This window comes from Nipponia nippon, unplaced genomic scaffold (assembly GCF_047370975.1).
Source record: "Nipponia nippon isolate SJK-2023a ecotype South Korea unplaced genomic scaffold, ASM4737097v1 scaffold_12, whole genome shotgun sequence".
NCBI classification, from domain to species: domain Eukaryota; kingdom Metazoa; phylum Chordata; class Aves; order Pelecaniformes; family Threskiornithidae; genus Nipponia; species Nipponia nippon.
The window spans coordinates 3,684,176-3,700,392 of NW_028262313.1; the positions used below are offsets into that span (position 1 = coordinate 3,684,176).

General features: G+C 41.2%; 1 protein-coding gene across 1 annotated transcript in view; it reads left to right on the plus strand.

The window, feature by feature from the left end:
• The window catches only part of TRPC5 (transient receptor potential cation channel subfamily C member 5), a 107,166-nt gene that overhangs the window by 52,536 nt on the left and 38,413 nt on the right, over positions 1 to 16,217 (plus strand). Inside the window, exons 4-5 of the mRNA XM_087748533.1 lie at positions 12,087 to 12,423; positions 15,718 to 15,857. Of these exons, the coding sequence (XP_087604659.1) occupies positions 12,087 to 12,423; positions 15,718 to 15,857 (477 nt within the window). The remainder of the gene's footprint in view (positions 1 to 12,086; positions 12,424 to 15,717; positions 15,858 to 16,217) is intronic.

Below are 16,217 nucleotides of genomic sequence, written 5' to 3' on the forward strand. Positions count from 1 at the left end.
CATGAGGAAGAAGACCTTTTTCCTTTGGAGAAGGGCCAAAACAATGGAGAAGAAATTTCTTGCTTTTTGTGTTTGTTTTTAATAAGCCCATATATCCTAGAAGGTAAATTACTCTTTACACAGAAGGAAAAATTTCAATTATACAGGAAAGATGAAAATGTGCCCTAAGGTAGCTTTGTAGTATATTTTACAGTAGTAAATGTTAAAACCATGCTGTGCAATGTTCACAAGCTCCCTCTCCATCTCATCTCAAGTCTAGAATGGTTGTGTCCTCAGTTTCAAATTACAAAAGGGCCCTGATCATTTCTTTAGAAGATAGGAAGGATTTAATAGATGTGATCGCTTTTTGCATGGCAGTCACAAAATGTTAGAAAAAAATGAGGACAGCTCTAGTACACTGCAAAACACGATGAGTTAGATCCAGCACAGACACGTCAGCTTTCTCAGTCCACTTTCGAAAGAAATTATTTTCATAGGATCACGTGAATTCATGGTCTAAGAGACAAGTAGGCTGTTCATAAACGCTCTGTAGTATATGGCATTTGTCTTCATATTATTACTTTTCAAATTCTTTTATTCATGACTAATTTTGGAAGGAGAAAGGTGCTGAAGACTTAATAAGAAAAGGCACAGCTCATCTGTTGGGGATCAATCTTCACTATGCTGTTCTGGCACCAAATTAGCTCTGCATTTGTTAATTTGTTAGCATTTCTAAGAAAAGATGAGGAAAAGTCATCTCTTAGAATCTTGCCAGTCACGTAAAGCACAGTTGTATGTACAGCATACCATCACTGTATTGGGGAATCAGAGCATAGGCTGAATGCAAATATAATTTGTGTGTCCTTTAAGGTTTTTTTACATTGCCTAAATAACGTAAAGCAACCATAGTGTAGCAGTGAATCAGGTCTAGAAGGGCAGATTTCTCCTTGTGTGTAACATTCTGCTACGCCACGAGAATAGCAATGTACATTCGGGCCATTCCTGCTTTCCCGCTCTCCATCACAGGTCATTCGCATCTTCAAAATGAAGTGAAACACCACAGTAGTGGGTTTTTAGTGCTTTGCGTTTTTCTGGTACTGACAGTTGCAGATGTGCAGGTTTAGTTTATATGTCTGTAAGAAACACACACAATGCAAGGCACTCCGAAAAAAATGTATTTTACCTATGACTATATTGCTTAGCACTTTCACTGCATTAGATCAAAGGAGTGCATGACATTCCCTCTCAGAAACCTTAACCTTAGTCTCTCTTACTCGCTGTACTCTAAATCAATGACAGGGAAGGAGAGGAGTAGAATTGTTTGCTTTTCTAATTTAAAAACAGGGTTCTTTGCTGTTTCCTCTTCAGGATGAAGCTTCAAAAGTTTTAGTTCTTTTTTCCAAGACATTTACATAGACAAGTACCTCCTGAGATACAGTACTGGAGTGAATAAATAATCATTCCTGCCATGCCACATATTTTTCAGCTGTGTCTTGACTCTTGTCAGCTGTGTGGCTGCAGTTAGAAGCACAGCATCGTTCTCCAGGGAGTATGCACAAACCTGGCGAATTTCTAAGGGCACTTCAGTTAGCGTATAAAAAGAGCTTTTAAAAATATCAGAGATGCACGAAAAACGAAGTGCGAGGTCTGTGAAAATCCAGGCTCATCTGCTGCACCTTGTTTACCTGTTTTGAAAGCCACTCAGGTATATTGGTGGATAGCCACAGATCTTTCTTTGCTTGCAGGCAGTGCTAATTTATTCTCACGTGTTTTTTTCTGTTTTCTTGCCACACAGCCTGGAGATATAATGATACAGGGCTGAATATTTGTATTGTGCTCTTTAAAGGCACAATAAAAAGCTAGCTTTTTGGTGAGCCTGTACAACTCAGAAGATTAATAAACAGGCTTTTACTTTCAGGTTTCTAGAATGAAATCATACCATGTCATGAAAAGGTCTTTATTAGGACTAGATGGGGAAAGCAGAGCTGCTCCTTGTGGAAGCTTTTTCCCTTTCTAGTGACCTGGAACATCCTCATCCCTTACGGTATTAGATGGTGAGGATGGTGCAGTTATGCTACTTCCAGATCTGTCCTACACCACAAACCTGAATGTAAATTTAGGGATTCCTAAAGCACTGAATGTCCAAATGTCACCTTTCATTTTCCAACAGCATTCATTCATTCATTCGTTCTTGTATGTAGCCAAGTTACCATCTGATGTGGGAACAGTGGCCTATGCTAAATGAAGCTGTTTGTTTCTCAGACTCAATTGCAGCAGGCAGCTGACCACATTACAAAATCTTCCATGCATGTGGTACCAACTGAGCTGTTATTAACAGTCTCAGCGGCTGGACCTCGGGGGGACAGGTGGGGACTTATCCGCATTTGCACCCTTAAAACAGTCTTTCCTGCTGATCGCTGGTGGGGCAGCAGGGTGAGTGGTGCATAGCTTGGAGCCCCTGCTCTATGGTTTGTGCAGTTGCCGGATCTGTTTGTTCAGTTTTGGAAATTAGTGTGGAAATTTAACCTGTACAGCTGCATTGTATTACAAAAATTAGGACGAGTGGCATTTAAGTGTAACTTCTCTCCAAACTTGGAAGAAGAAGAAGAAGAAATATTCAGAGAACTGATGGTTCATCAGTATTATTTGGTATATTATTCACGTAACACCAGAATGTTCCAACTTGATGAAGGTTAGCCACATATTGCAGCTGTCACAGAACAGAACTGCAGAAGACTATCTTTTGACAGCAAAATCATCTCTGAGTAATCTTGCCATGCACAAATTTGAAAAAACAACATAAGACCGGTATGTCAGTCAAGGACAAGGACTCTGCTTGTGTTAGCATAATGTGTAGCAGGCAGTAAATGCCTGGATCATTCTTTAAGTCATTGTTGGTGCCTCGTGCCCCTGACTTAAATGATCTCTTGGACAAAGATAGGAAATACGTTGAAAGCTAAAGGGATTGCCACTGTTTTAAGAACATTCAAGAATGATTTAGTGAGTTCGTCAGTTCCCTTAACTTCATGTATCCCATCAGTCTTCTTGCCAGCAAGAGAACAGGCTTGGGAAGCCAAAGTTAAAGTACAGGACATGATTGATTTGCTTTCTATAGACAACAGAAACAGGAAAGGAGAAGTGACGCCATGTATATTGTATAAGCCAAGTGTTCAGTCTTACTGTGTCTGAAGGTCTAGAGTGCCTTTCAGAATCAGCTTTACGTCAGTAGTGAAGAGTATATCATGTTATTTCATACTTCACTTTGAATGATACCCTGAAATAATAAACTCTGTGGAAAAAATATTGCTATGGATTCTCCCTTTTGGATATAGAAGTGGTCACTGTTACTTATCTGATTTCTGTGAATTTCAGCTTTACTTCTGTCGCTTATTGAAGAGTGTTATGAAACTCTAGAGAGAAAAGAACTGAGATTCCACTCCCCTTACTCCTCTTATGTATACATCGGATCCATCATCATCCAGACGAGCCATTTAGGTGATTTAGGTGTCTCATGATTGAGAACACAGTTACCTCATAGTTCTTCACTCCAAGAAAAGTGAGATGGATAGCTGGGTTAATCAGAAACCCCCAAACTGAGATCAGTTTGTGCAGAATGGCATTTAAAAGCTGTGACTGCAATTTCTGTGTTCTTATTCTTTCTCTACAAGCCCCAGCTGGCTGAGTAAACATCCTTCAGCAAAGAATATGTCCTCCTCACCCTACGATGGTGATATTACTCAGAAGCAGAGGTTCCCAAGAATGCGAGAAGTGTTTATAGTATGCTGGTCTGTTCTTTCCTGAATATTGGAGTAAATTTTCTCATTCAGGAGAAGGTAAGGTAAAAGGAAAAAAGAAAGCAAAATTAAATAGTTTCATCATAGATATTTCTCAGGTCAGAAAGGAAGCAAATGAAAAATATTTTTAGAACTTTTTATTAACACTAATAGGGTAAAGTAGGTATGTATTTAAAAATATTTGTGAATGACTTTTAAAATTCTCATGTTTGCTTTACTTATCACTTATTTAATGTAAATGTTAGAAATTCACTAGGGAGAATAAACCCAGCCTTTTACTTAAAAGTCAATACCTTCTCCACTTCAGCTAAAGCCTGTGAGAGCTCCTGGTATTCATTTGGTATTCATTTGCAAGATCTGTAACTCTTGAAGTGCTGCCTGCAAGAGGACTTAGGAAACTCTGCAAGATTTGTCTCTAAAAAGTTTTTAGCCTGAGTGTTTTTTCAGTCCTTCTGTAGGATGTGTTTGATATCCCCTGTTCAGCTCTTGGAAACCAGTTAGTGTGCTGTGAATTAACTGTCTGTCTGTCTTAGGTATATCGCTCATATCAGCACTTGCTTGTACTGCAGCACTCTGCCTTTGGAAACCCAGTCTATGCCTACTTAATCTTTGTAACAGAACTGTATCCTGGAATGTTTGCTGAAATACTTCCTACGGGAATTTATTTATCAACTGTAGTCCTCTGTCTGCTAAAATAAATGCTGACAAGTTTTGCTTACACCTGGACTCTTGCTCAGGGTCTGACCCAGACGAACCGTCTTCTGGTGGGGTGTTGGCTAACGGAGGTTGGCCTCCAGAAGCACCGTTCAGCAGCTTGCCTGTATTCAGTGCTGAATTTATGCCTGCACTTAAATCCTGCTGACACAGGCCATAAATACAAACCTCTAGCTAAACACACATTTAAGCGCTCCGAGTAGAGATGGATTTAATTTCAAGCTTAAATACTTTGTTGATTGCTTCTTTCATGGGTAGGTACCCCGGATTTGCAAGCTTCTACCTTTGTCCTAGAATATGCGGGACCTCTTTTATTTAAATATTCAAACCAATCCAACATAAATTTGTGAAAACTATGAATTTCGATGGAACTGTAGCAGGCTTTTAGAGGTTATTCAGTCTTGCCTTTTGCCAGCATTCACTGGTGAATTTCCAGTTGCTACTGCTTAAGCTGAGTTCATGTCTGCTACCATCAAGAGATGTGTTATGGATAGGAGACCTTTCGTTAAGATTCATGTGTCATCATCATTTAAAATATTTTAAGAACAGATTAGACAAAATTCTGTATAATTTCAAGCCATATGTTCATCTGTGGAGGATCTGGAGTTTGTTTTATTCACCAGCAGAGGGACTGAGCAATTTGGGTAGTACCTGATTTTCTTGAAGGACTCCTCCAGCTCAGCTAGGGACCTTCTTAATGGCAGGAATGACTGCCATTTGGATTTGCATCAGTGCTTCACCGATAGTAGTAACATGCGTGTGAGTAGCAGCTGTGTTTCTGATGGGATATTCATCCTATATTTTCCTGAGAAAAAACTATTATCTCTTGGAAGTGCCTGATGAGGAACATTGAGTTGTAGTCCTTTTTCCCCAAGTTATACAGCCTCCCCTCCGACTTCTTTGTCTCATTTCTTCCTTTTTTTCCTCTTGCAGAAAGTACTTAATTAAGAGGATGAACAATCATTAGGTGTTTACCCTCTGCAACTCACACTTCGGCAGCAGAATGTAAATAACTTTGCAGTCATTAACAAGGTTGAACTTTAAAAAGAAATGTGCTACAAAAGAGGCTTTTCGCATTCATCTCACTGTTCGAAACACTGCAAACTTGAGGCGGCTGGTATTTCTTATGTAGAATATCTGATCTCATAGGGCTTACTGGCTCTCTGCAGCAGACATCAACTTAGGCCACAGATAGTTTCTCTCTTCTGTCTTGGGCTAATTTAGAAATGTAGCTCTTTGAGTATTGCCCGCTGGAATTTCCTTTAAGAGCAATCAAACCGATAACAACAACCGCATTTCCTTTCTTCCTCAGACGATCCTGTCCTTGGTACAAAATGGAGGCAGAGTGGTTTGTCTGTTACAGTGGAAGTGTGTTGTGCTACTTGGTTCTGAGCAGGAGCATCTGCAGGATTTGGGAGTGCAGGAAGAAGATGGATTTTAAAAAGTTCATTTCTTTGCATACCATTTCACGTTCCTGAAGTTGAAGTTAAAGAGGATCACTTCATTGCACAGTGTGATCCATATGCCTTTTGACATTGTGTCCAGTGTTACAGCACGTTTGGGCTATTGGACAGTGTGTATTAAGTTTTGCAGGTTAAGACAGTAAGATTTGGCATTGATTGATAAACCCAAGCCTGTGGCAGGCCTGACAGTGTAGGAGTTTCCTATATCTTCATGGAAGGAAAAAAATTCTAGCCAATTGATTCAAAAAATGCAGGTATGAAAGGCTGTGCTCTCCCCAGTCCATCTGCAGTTGTATTGATGTGCGTGGAGTAGGTACATCTGGGTAGGTCACCCCTGCTAGCGACCTGGGATGAAGAGGGGCAAAGACCTGCTGCTCCCAGCCCTGCCTGGCCATGCTGTGCTCGCCAGCACTGGGGGGAGATGTGTGTCTTCAGAGACATCTCCCTTCAACCTGCCAGAGAGAGGGCGCGAGGCAGTACCTCTGCAGGATGGGACAGGGCTTTCTACTGAGTGGAGAATGGCAACAGCATTGATCCTTCTCATGACAGAACTGGATTCACAGGAAATCTACATTATTTACAGATCTAGCTAAAATATATACTTATGCTACTACATCAGACACTGCAGTTGTCCAGTTGTCACACAGGCTGCAAAATCTAGCTCAGTTCATGTGAAAATCTGCCTTTCCAAAGCCAAAACAGCTTTAATTGTAGAGGGCAGCAGCATATAATAATACCCCCAAACACAGTAACCTTGCAGGTATTCAGTTGCCATGTTTCAGATGCTGAGGGATACAGTGCTCTTGGTGAGATCTAACCTATTGAAATGAGTGTCAGACAGGGGAACTAAAGCTAATTTCATGGCTCCCATGTCACATTTGGCTCTCAGTGGTAACCTCATTGGGAGCTGATAGCACTGACTGATAGAAGAACTCAGTCCCGCTTATTAACACAGGGCTCTGCAGTTACAAATTAGTGCTTATTCATCTATGAAGAGCATTCACTATCACCATCGACAGCAAGAGTACAGAAAAGAACTCCAACAAACTCCAAACAGAAGAGCCTGCTGGCAGCCTTCACAATAATCAGAATAAACGCAGAGAGATACTGTGCTCAGCCCCTGTGATGTCTATCAGGGAGCTATTTCAGTTGCTCCCTGAGGCATTCACATCTCAGCCCATCTGTGTCTGATCCTAAATTACTTATGGCTGGGAGAGATAAGGGATTTCCCCATAGATAAAGGGAGGGGGGGTGGAACATAATTTCTGTGTTTGATATTTATATTAATGGCACAGCATGCAGAAAGCATTTAATTCCTGAGAAGTAGAATTTAGGTGACATGAAAATATCAGTAAAGATTAGATATTAAGGAAAAAGACACTCCATCCAGCAGCTGCTTTTTTCCCTTAAAAATTTTCCCCTTGGTAGAAGATCAGGTGACAATGAGTATGATGAACATTGAAAATGAAATTCTCTAATAGCACAATCCGGCTCCAAGCCAAATGTTACACAAAGCCCCTGGCAAGACTGAAAGAAGAAAGAACACAAAAGACTTTGTATTGCAGCAGTCTCTACCCTCAAAGTGCTTCCCAACCATGACTGAAGTTGCTGATCTCACTTCTTGGAAAGGCAAAGATACTCATCCCCATTTTCAGAAGCCAGGAGACTGAGCGTCTTGCCCAGGGGTGACACAGTGGCATTGTCCTCACAAGGGACTCTGAGTTGCATCTTATCTCCTACTCACTAACTGAACTCTGTCTTCAGATAGGGACAGGTTCTGCTCAACAGGTAATGGAGGAGCAGCTTGCTCTTTGGATTACCTCCCCCAGAAATGCTTCTACAGGCTTTGTCTACAGGTAGGGACAATCCTGGGCAATGTTATGACAGCACTACCACAGGCTTTATAGCATTGAATGTTTAGTTCATACATTAGCTGAATTGAGTGTAAATGCCACCTTCTGGAAGCATTTCTTTTCATTAATGCAGCTGTCAGAACATTCTCCATCATGTCTGCGGGATGATGTCTTGTGCTGCCATTTGTAATAGAGATTGGAGGCTCCTATATTGCAGCAGTCCTTGAAAAAAATGCTCGATACCGTGCTTGTTATGTATTGCAGATATACACTGTTTGCAAGTCATATGCTCATCTTCTTGAACAAATAGAGAGCTTGTGGTACAGTACATCTGCCTCTGATTCTGGACCAGCTACAAAACTGGGACAATATACAGTTTTTCAAATTATCACAATCTCTCTTTTTCATTGCGCAGAAAATTTAACTGATACCAGATCCTGTCATATACGGTATGTTCATGTGAAATGATAGAAGGCTATGATATACACATGTGCTATTTCTATCTATGGCAAATTAAAGGCTTTGCAAAAAGGTGAAAAAACGTATTTGGGACCCTACTTATATGGAAATCGAACTTGTACTCAGGAAAGGCCTCGGCATAAGTAGCGTTGGAGAAATCGACTTGCTTTTCCAGATCCCAGTTCTGTCTATTTGCAAAGTAGAAATAAGATTGTTTCCTTAACTTTATGAAGAAATTTGAAATTATGGATGATAACAAAAGTTCCATGATGTTATTACAGTTTCAGGCTACTTCCCACCTAAAAGGGCTAAAGCTGAGCTTTTTCATGGTTTTATATTTTATGTGCATTGATTTAGCAGTATGAATCCTAGACAATCTTTAATGAGTTGAGCATTCAATGGTTTAGTCTAGCCAATGAATTTGATGGTTTAGTCTAGGTAACAACACCTAGAAGCAAAGATGAGGCCGACATTCACAGGACTACTTAAGGCAACAGCTAGTTTCTGTATTCTTTCAGGTTAACACAAAGTTACTGACAAGCAATTGGTTCTCTAGCAGCACACCAAGGGCTTAGTTGGATTCTTTGTTACAATCCAGAATTCCAGTGTTTCTGCACACGCAAAATTTTGTTTTTCAGCCAGCTGTAGTCCTTGCACTACTTAAGATCTAAGCTGCAGCATTTACTAATTTTAATTCTATGATTAATAAGTTCGACTAATGTGAGTTAGTAAAAGCTTATATTGCTAAGTGCTTAGCCTTACCTTTAATAAAGACAGCATTTGATGGTTTGTGACGTTAGGGAAGAGTTTCTTTGTGTGGTGTGCTTAAATTTCCCTTAGGCCGTTTTCAGTGAGGTTGGGATGGGCTTGATTGGAAAATTTAATGGCTTTTTCTGTTTCCATTCCCTTTTGCCAAGCTGGTCTTTAAAGCTGCTCTTTCATGATGTGTGAATTTCTCTCTCCATTTGAAGAACTAACATCAGCTACAACACAGAAAGCAGATTTTAGAAATGAGCTATTAGGCAGAGAAGAGGCACTTTTAAGATGCTTGCAAGTTGCACAGCAACCAGAGGAACATACAGTCATTTGATTTCTCAAATGACTCTGACTTTGACTCAAGGGAAAAACAGTTTTATTCTCCCCTTAGAGCTTTCTATCATATGTGATAAAGAGAAAATGTGTTTATACATTTTCCCCCTCAAAAGAAAAAAAAAGTTATACCTCATCTCAGAGAAACAGCAGCATCTATTACCATGTAAATTACTGCAGAACGCATCCGGTCACAGCTCCTGTTTGTGATCTTAACTGAGAAAATACAGCAGTGTAACCTTCCGTTTCTTCTAGCTTTTAGACATGACATGCTGACCCTTCTGAAATCATAGATTAAAAACCAACCAACCAAATGACAATCGATGCTCGATGCTTTTTCAGTTTCTGTAGAATTGTTTCTTTGATCACTGTCCCCAGACTTGGAATTTTACAATAACATTTTCTGATCGTTACAGACAACAGGTCTTGGCTTTTTCTGGAGATCATCACCATATCAACTGTTGTCCAGTTTCTGCTGCCTGCATGTGCAGGTTGATTCCAAATCAAATGCGTTTCTGATTTTCTTCCCTGATGCTCTCTGGAGCACACTGTCACTTGTATGTTAGATGCAGCAGTCATGTTTATTATAGTAATAACACATAAACATCCAGCTTCATAAATGCCAGATAGTCCTCTTGGAGATCTTATTTTCAATACTAATTTTGGTCAGTCCATATATTTGAACTACCCAGTCCAAAAATGGTCTGATTCTGATATAAACAGCCTGTTATAGTATATAAAATATATTCACAAAATCTAAAAATACCTGCAGAAATGAATGACTTTATCAGACTGAGCAACTGATTTTCCTTTCGCTTGACCTTGGTTTAGTCATTTTGAACACAAAGTCTAGTCATTTTGAACACGGCAGCGATAGCGCTCTGCTTGTACAGAGCGCTCCAAGAACTGGGCATAAAAAGCCCTTCCAATATTGGGCAGTTTTGACGGTGAACGAATATTTAAAAGGTATGGGTGTGTGCTAAAGCTTTTAATAAGAAATTGCCTCTTTCACACCGAATCTGATCTCCTGGTGCCTAAGACCTACGGGGAGCCCTAGGTATCTTTAGCCATGATGAGAAGAGCCTTGTAACTGTCTCATAAATGCGTGTGTGATGGCTGATGCGGTATTAGCCCAGGCCATGTCTGCACTGAGTGCAGTAGTGTCTACACAGGGGCTTCTGCCAGGGTCAAAAAATGATAGCGATTTGGGGTGGCAAAACAGTAAGACTTGTATTCAGAAGCCGGTCCCTTTGCTACCATGGCATAGTCCTTCCAAGAGCTGGTTTAAATTGTTGTGGTGAAAGAGTGCTTGGCCTGATAAAATCTTCCCTGAGGGGGAAGAAGAGCGTGGTGGCACTACATCCCTCCCGGAGATCCCTTTTAAATATAGACAAGCCAAGGGTAATAAACAGTACTGTCATCTTCAGGTTACTCACCGCTTTGAGTCTCCCTTCTAAGAGGTCTCTTCTCCTTGATAAATGCTGCTAGTACTATTGTGTCCATTGGAAGTGGGATTTGTTCTGATATAGCTGTGTCCGATCATAGATGTAGTTATATTGTTACAGGAGTATGTTTATCGATAACTGTATCCATGCTAGGAGAGTTTTTCTGGTTTAATTACAGCAAAATAAGTATAACAGGCAACCTCACAACAATAGTTAAGATTTGCTTTTGAACCTGCAGAGCCCGGTGAGAAATCTGAATTTAGCAGATCAGAAGTATAACTTCATTAAGATGGATTAGAAATCAAATATGTAAATTAAAAAACAGTTGTCTTGGTCTTGCAGACATCTCTAATTAGCTATGGGTCTGAAATGTTTTGAAAACCATGGGGCTGTCCAGGTATAATCAGGAACATAAAGTCTTCTGGCATAGACCAGAAATACTTTGGCTTGAGTGTGAAACTCCAAGGGCTGTTAGGTATTAAAACAGTCTGAAGTAGTTGCAACTGGAGCACGTCTGGTATGGAGTCACTCAGATGCAATAAATCACCATTGTAATGCTATTTTTTACAGAGTGGAAGTAAACTTTCGAGTGTCACTTTTGGTACTGTGATCAAAGGTTTCCTTTTGCCTCTGCTTAATCTCTTACATTTTATAACTGCTCTCTTCCTTAATAGTGAGGCACATTTACAAATGTGCTGTCCTGCTTCCCAACAGATGTCACCTGGCTGAACTTTACATTACTGCATGCTGTCTCATGCCCAGCCCATCCCACACACACATATGCTGGCCTCCTTGCACGAAACCACGTGCAGCACCCCACACACTGCTGGAGACATTCTCTCTCCCTCTCTCACACACACACACTCTCAGAGCTTTACACCTTTTCCCTCCTGTCTTATCTTTTAGTCACTTCTTAAAGATGCTGACAGTGATTTCTTTGAGACAGTCGAAACCTGAAACATTCTGAAAAGAAACACATGGGAAGAGAAAAAGCTCGTAGTAATTTTCGTTGTATCACTTTTGCACGAGGCTTCATGTGTGGTGAGTGACTGATCTACATAAGGGTGCTTCAAAGAGAAAAGACCTCATAGAAGAAATCGTAAATCCTATGTAGAAAAATAAGAGCGAAATCTCCCTCCTTTCTTCCCTCTGTCTCCAAAATATGCTTTTTCACCCCATAGCCAGCCCTAAACTTAATATAAGGGCCTGTGTGGGCTCTAACAAATACGTGAGGGGGAGTGCACATGAAGTACCAGTCAGTAATAAGCTTTCTTTTTTTTTCCTCCTCAGTTTGTTGCTCAGCCAAACTGCCAGCAGCTACTAGCAACACTTTGGTATGATGGCTTTCCAGGATGGAGGCGGAAACACTGGGCAGTAAAACTCTTGACCTGTGTCACCATTGGACTGCTATTTCCTGTGCTATCTGTGGCATATCTGATTGCACCGAAGAGCAGGCTGGGACTGTTCATTAAAAAGCCATTTATAAAATTTATCTGCCACACCGGCTCTTACCTAACCTTCCTCTTCATGCTCCTGCTGGCATCGCAGCACATCGTCAGGACTGACCTTCACATGCAGGGACCGCCTCCCACCATCGTGGAGTGGATGATCCTGCCCTGGGTTCTAGGTAAATCAGAAACACAAAAATGCCTGAGCCACAGTTGCCTGACTCACACCCATGGCAACTGTGTGGAGACTCATCCTGATCTCAGCATTATCAGCACGTAAAGAGATTTGGCAGCCAGCTTCAGTAACTACGTGAAACAGCTGGGCTCCTTCTGGAACAACAGATCCTGTTGGCCTAGGGCTTTTCTGCTGTTCATATTGCCATCTGACATGCCCATAGACATGACCCTGCGTAAACTGCAGCAGACACAGCTCTCTCCCTGCTTCCCCCACGCTCTGTGTGAGGAACAGGTTAGGAATTAACTTCTGGGTCGTGCTAGTAACAAATAGCGTCACTTCTCATGCTGGCTGGTACACGGCAGGAGGCAGCGCCGAGAGCCTGCCTCTTCTTTTGCCTTCTCACTGATGTGCTCCCGGAGCCAGCGTGCAGGTACCAGGCTGGTTTATTCCTGGGGTCCCAGACTCCCCAGTAGCCTACAGGAAAGCAGAAAAGGGAAGATAAATCTCACTCTGCCTTATGCCTCTGTGCTGATAAACACTGACCAAATCAATATCGAGAGCTCTAATATGAGCAGGAGAAGGAGGGAGTATTTATTATCAGAAGGTTAAACGTGAGGCTCTTATTCCGGTCTGGCTTGAGCAACCACAACTGTGAAGAAAAGGAGTCGTCTGTGTTCCTGAGGGCAGGATGTATGGGTGAGGTAGTGAGATGGGATGGGAGAAGGACAGAGCCACTGAGGGAGAAGAGCCGAGAAGCGTAGTTGGATATATTTTTGATGAGACAAGTATTTACCCTTTCAAGCCGAGCTCCAACACAACAGCAAGTGAAAACCTGTGGACTCCATTAGAAGCATGATCCCTCTTCTAATTAAGCTCCCATCTCCCTTGCTGTGCTGTTAACATGTAGCACCACTGTGAGCTGGTTTGTTACTAGGCGGCCTACCTGCTCACGGGCACCGGTTTCCCACCTTTCTAGCTCTCCTCCAGCCCCTGTCCGTACAGCCCAGGTCATTTCAGTGCAAAATGCCAGAAGTTAGGTAATAGCGAACCTCAACTGTCTAGCAGGGGTCAGTGGCCTGGAAAGCCGCACTGATGCTTTGTGAGGACACCTCTCACAAACCTCAGTCTCTGGAGCTCTCCTTACGGCTCCTCAGTGCTTCTCACGGGTCCACCTCTGCTCTCCTGTACCTGCTGGCTCCTCTCCTGGTAACACTGGGCCTCAGCTCCTCGTTTCTGTGGTGGCTCTGGATCAGGCTGGTTCTGTGCTGAACGAACGTAGCTGTTCCCCATGCCAAACCTAAAATTGCTGATGGAAAACAAGGAAAGAAAGAAAGAGTTGCAAACATGTTCCCAAATCACTTTCCATCGTGAACAAGGGCACTTTGCTCCTTGCATAGCTCTACCACAACTGACAACGGTAACTCAAGCCTCATTATCTTATTAAACTGATTTATGGCATTGAAATGCATGTGTTGGTAGGAACTTCAGAATAAGCTGAGAAGGTTAACTGTCTTTTCTGAGCTTAGGTGATCTCTTCACTTTATCCTTAACTTTATAGTTAAAATTGAAGGAAATGGTAGGCATTTCAGCAAAATTAATTTGCAGATGAAAGAAGGATAATCCACTAAAAAAACCCTTTCAAAATCACCTCTTACAGCTGTCGGCTCTTTTTTTTTGAGCTCCTTTGTTTCAGATAAATAGGGATATTGTGGGACTGTTTATTAAATGAAGAAATTAGAACAGTTTCACCAGATTAAAGGTTATTATTTAAGAAATATCTTCCACTATAAAAGGAGAGAGAGAACAGGCACACACAGCATTGCTGTAACTATAGTAACCAGCAATGATAACTCACTATAAATACAGTGATGAGTTCTTCAACAGGCTCCTCTCCATTGATTTATTTTATTTTATGTTTTTGTGTGCATGCAAAGATTTGGAGGCAGCTGTAATAAAATTACCTTATTGGCCTTGACATTATGCTTGCCTGACCATTGACCTGCTGGCTGGCAGCTGAAGAGCTAAGATTGATACTTGGATGTTTGCAGCAGTTCATTTCGACATCATCTGCTCTTCAGATTGAACTTTCAGGTCCTAAAACTTGAGTTGCAAGTAGCATTTCAGTGACCACCGCAGTACCCTGTGGTTAGGTATGGGTAGCAATTTGGGTAACTACATTGGTAATGCACCTGGAGGTGTATTTCGTTGGTTTCTTTTTCTTTTCACACATGTTTCAGGTCTTCATTCAAGGGTAATGTTGTAAACTGGATAATTCAAAATATCTGGGGGCTGTAAAGACATTCTCAGAAGCATGTAGGTGATGAAGGAACCTAGCTGCCATTTGCTTTTTAATGGGACTTAGCCTCTCAAAAATACTTAAACAGTTCTACAATAAAGGACATATAAGTTACTTAAAATTAGAATTGTATGCCAGGTGAGTTCAGCAGTCTGGTAATGAACTTCAGAAGCTGCCCCTCACCCCTCCAGCTGCAAGAAAGTATAGTGGAGGTTAGCGAGTGCCAAAAATTTTTACCAGAAGGCATTTCAGAGTTGAGATGATGGGCTCTGGCCATATCCTCAGGAACAAATACTCACCTCGCAAAACCCATAGCCATATTTGACATTAGGTGAGTCATTGCCGAGAGATGCAATGCCAGGCTGCAGTACCCTTTTTCATGCTGAGTCCTACCTTTTTTCACAAATGTCCCTATGGGCTTTTTTGTGCAGCAAGATGCATAAATACAGTGACTGAGCATAGAGAATGAATTCACTTCTTCCTTCTTTGGTGTGATATTTCCAGGTCAGGGAGGAAATACACTGGCAAGCAGAAGCTGGTACTAGCATTGCATGTTCTGCAGAGAAAGTCAGGAAAACTCAGTACTGTCCAACTGAGCAATGAATTACTTACAGTTTCTATGAGAGCAGACAGTCGATTAGAAACTATATCAAATACAATAGTTGCTTAAATAGTTTATTCATGTAGAACAAATGTCATCTGAGCTGATCCACTCATACTAGTTATAATTAACATATGTTTCAAGCAGTCTCCCTGTGTGTATATCTGGAGCCCTGGATAGGAAACCTAGGTCGTTTTCCTGTCTCTCTAGACTATGTTCCCTACAGAGTTGTAAAATGTCTCATAACCAGCAGTATTATACTTTGTAGAAGACAGGAGGGATGAGACATTTTTTCCAAGCTGTTAATTTAGAATTGTCTTCTATTACATCAGATATACACAGTGCTTTAATGGCAAATAATACTTCATCATGACAATCAACTCTCTTTCTTTCTACAGGTTTTATCTGGGGAGAAATCAAGGAAATGTGGGATGGTGGATTCAATGAGTACATACATGACTGGTGGAATCTGATGGATTTTGCAATGAACTCCCTCTATCTTGCAACTATCTCCCTTAAAATTGTTGCCTACGTCAAGGTACAGTAACTTGGGAGAGAGAATTTGTAACTTACTTCTGAGAACTGTAGTACACAGAGTAGAAACTGTCAAAATCAAAATTACAGATCAAAGAAAATAGCTGCTTTTCAAGCAGTCTAGTTTTGAAAATTCACCTGGAAAGCTTATTAATTTGTTTGGAGAATGATCGTCCTCATCCTGACTCTTTGATTAAGACTGAAGTAGATTGTTTGGGCATTGGGCAGAAGTTTCCCCACTTGCCGTCCGTTTTGTAGGTACTCAGTTGCCAAAGATAGGTTTTGTTTTCCATACTGACACTGGACCTCTTTCAACAATGCTAGACATAGTGAAAACATGATTTTAAAATAAAGCAGTAAAGGA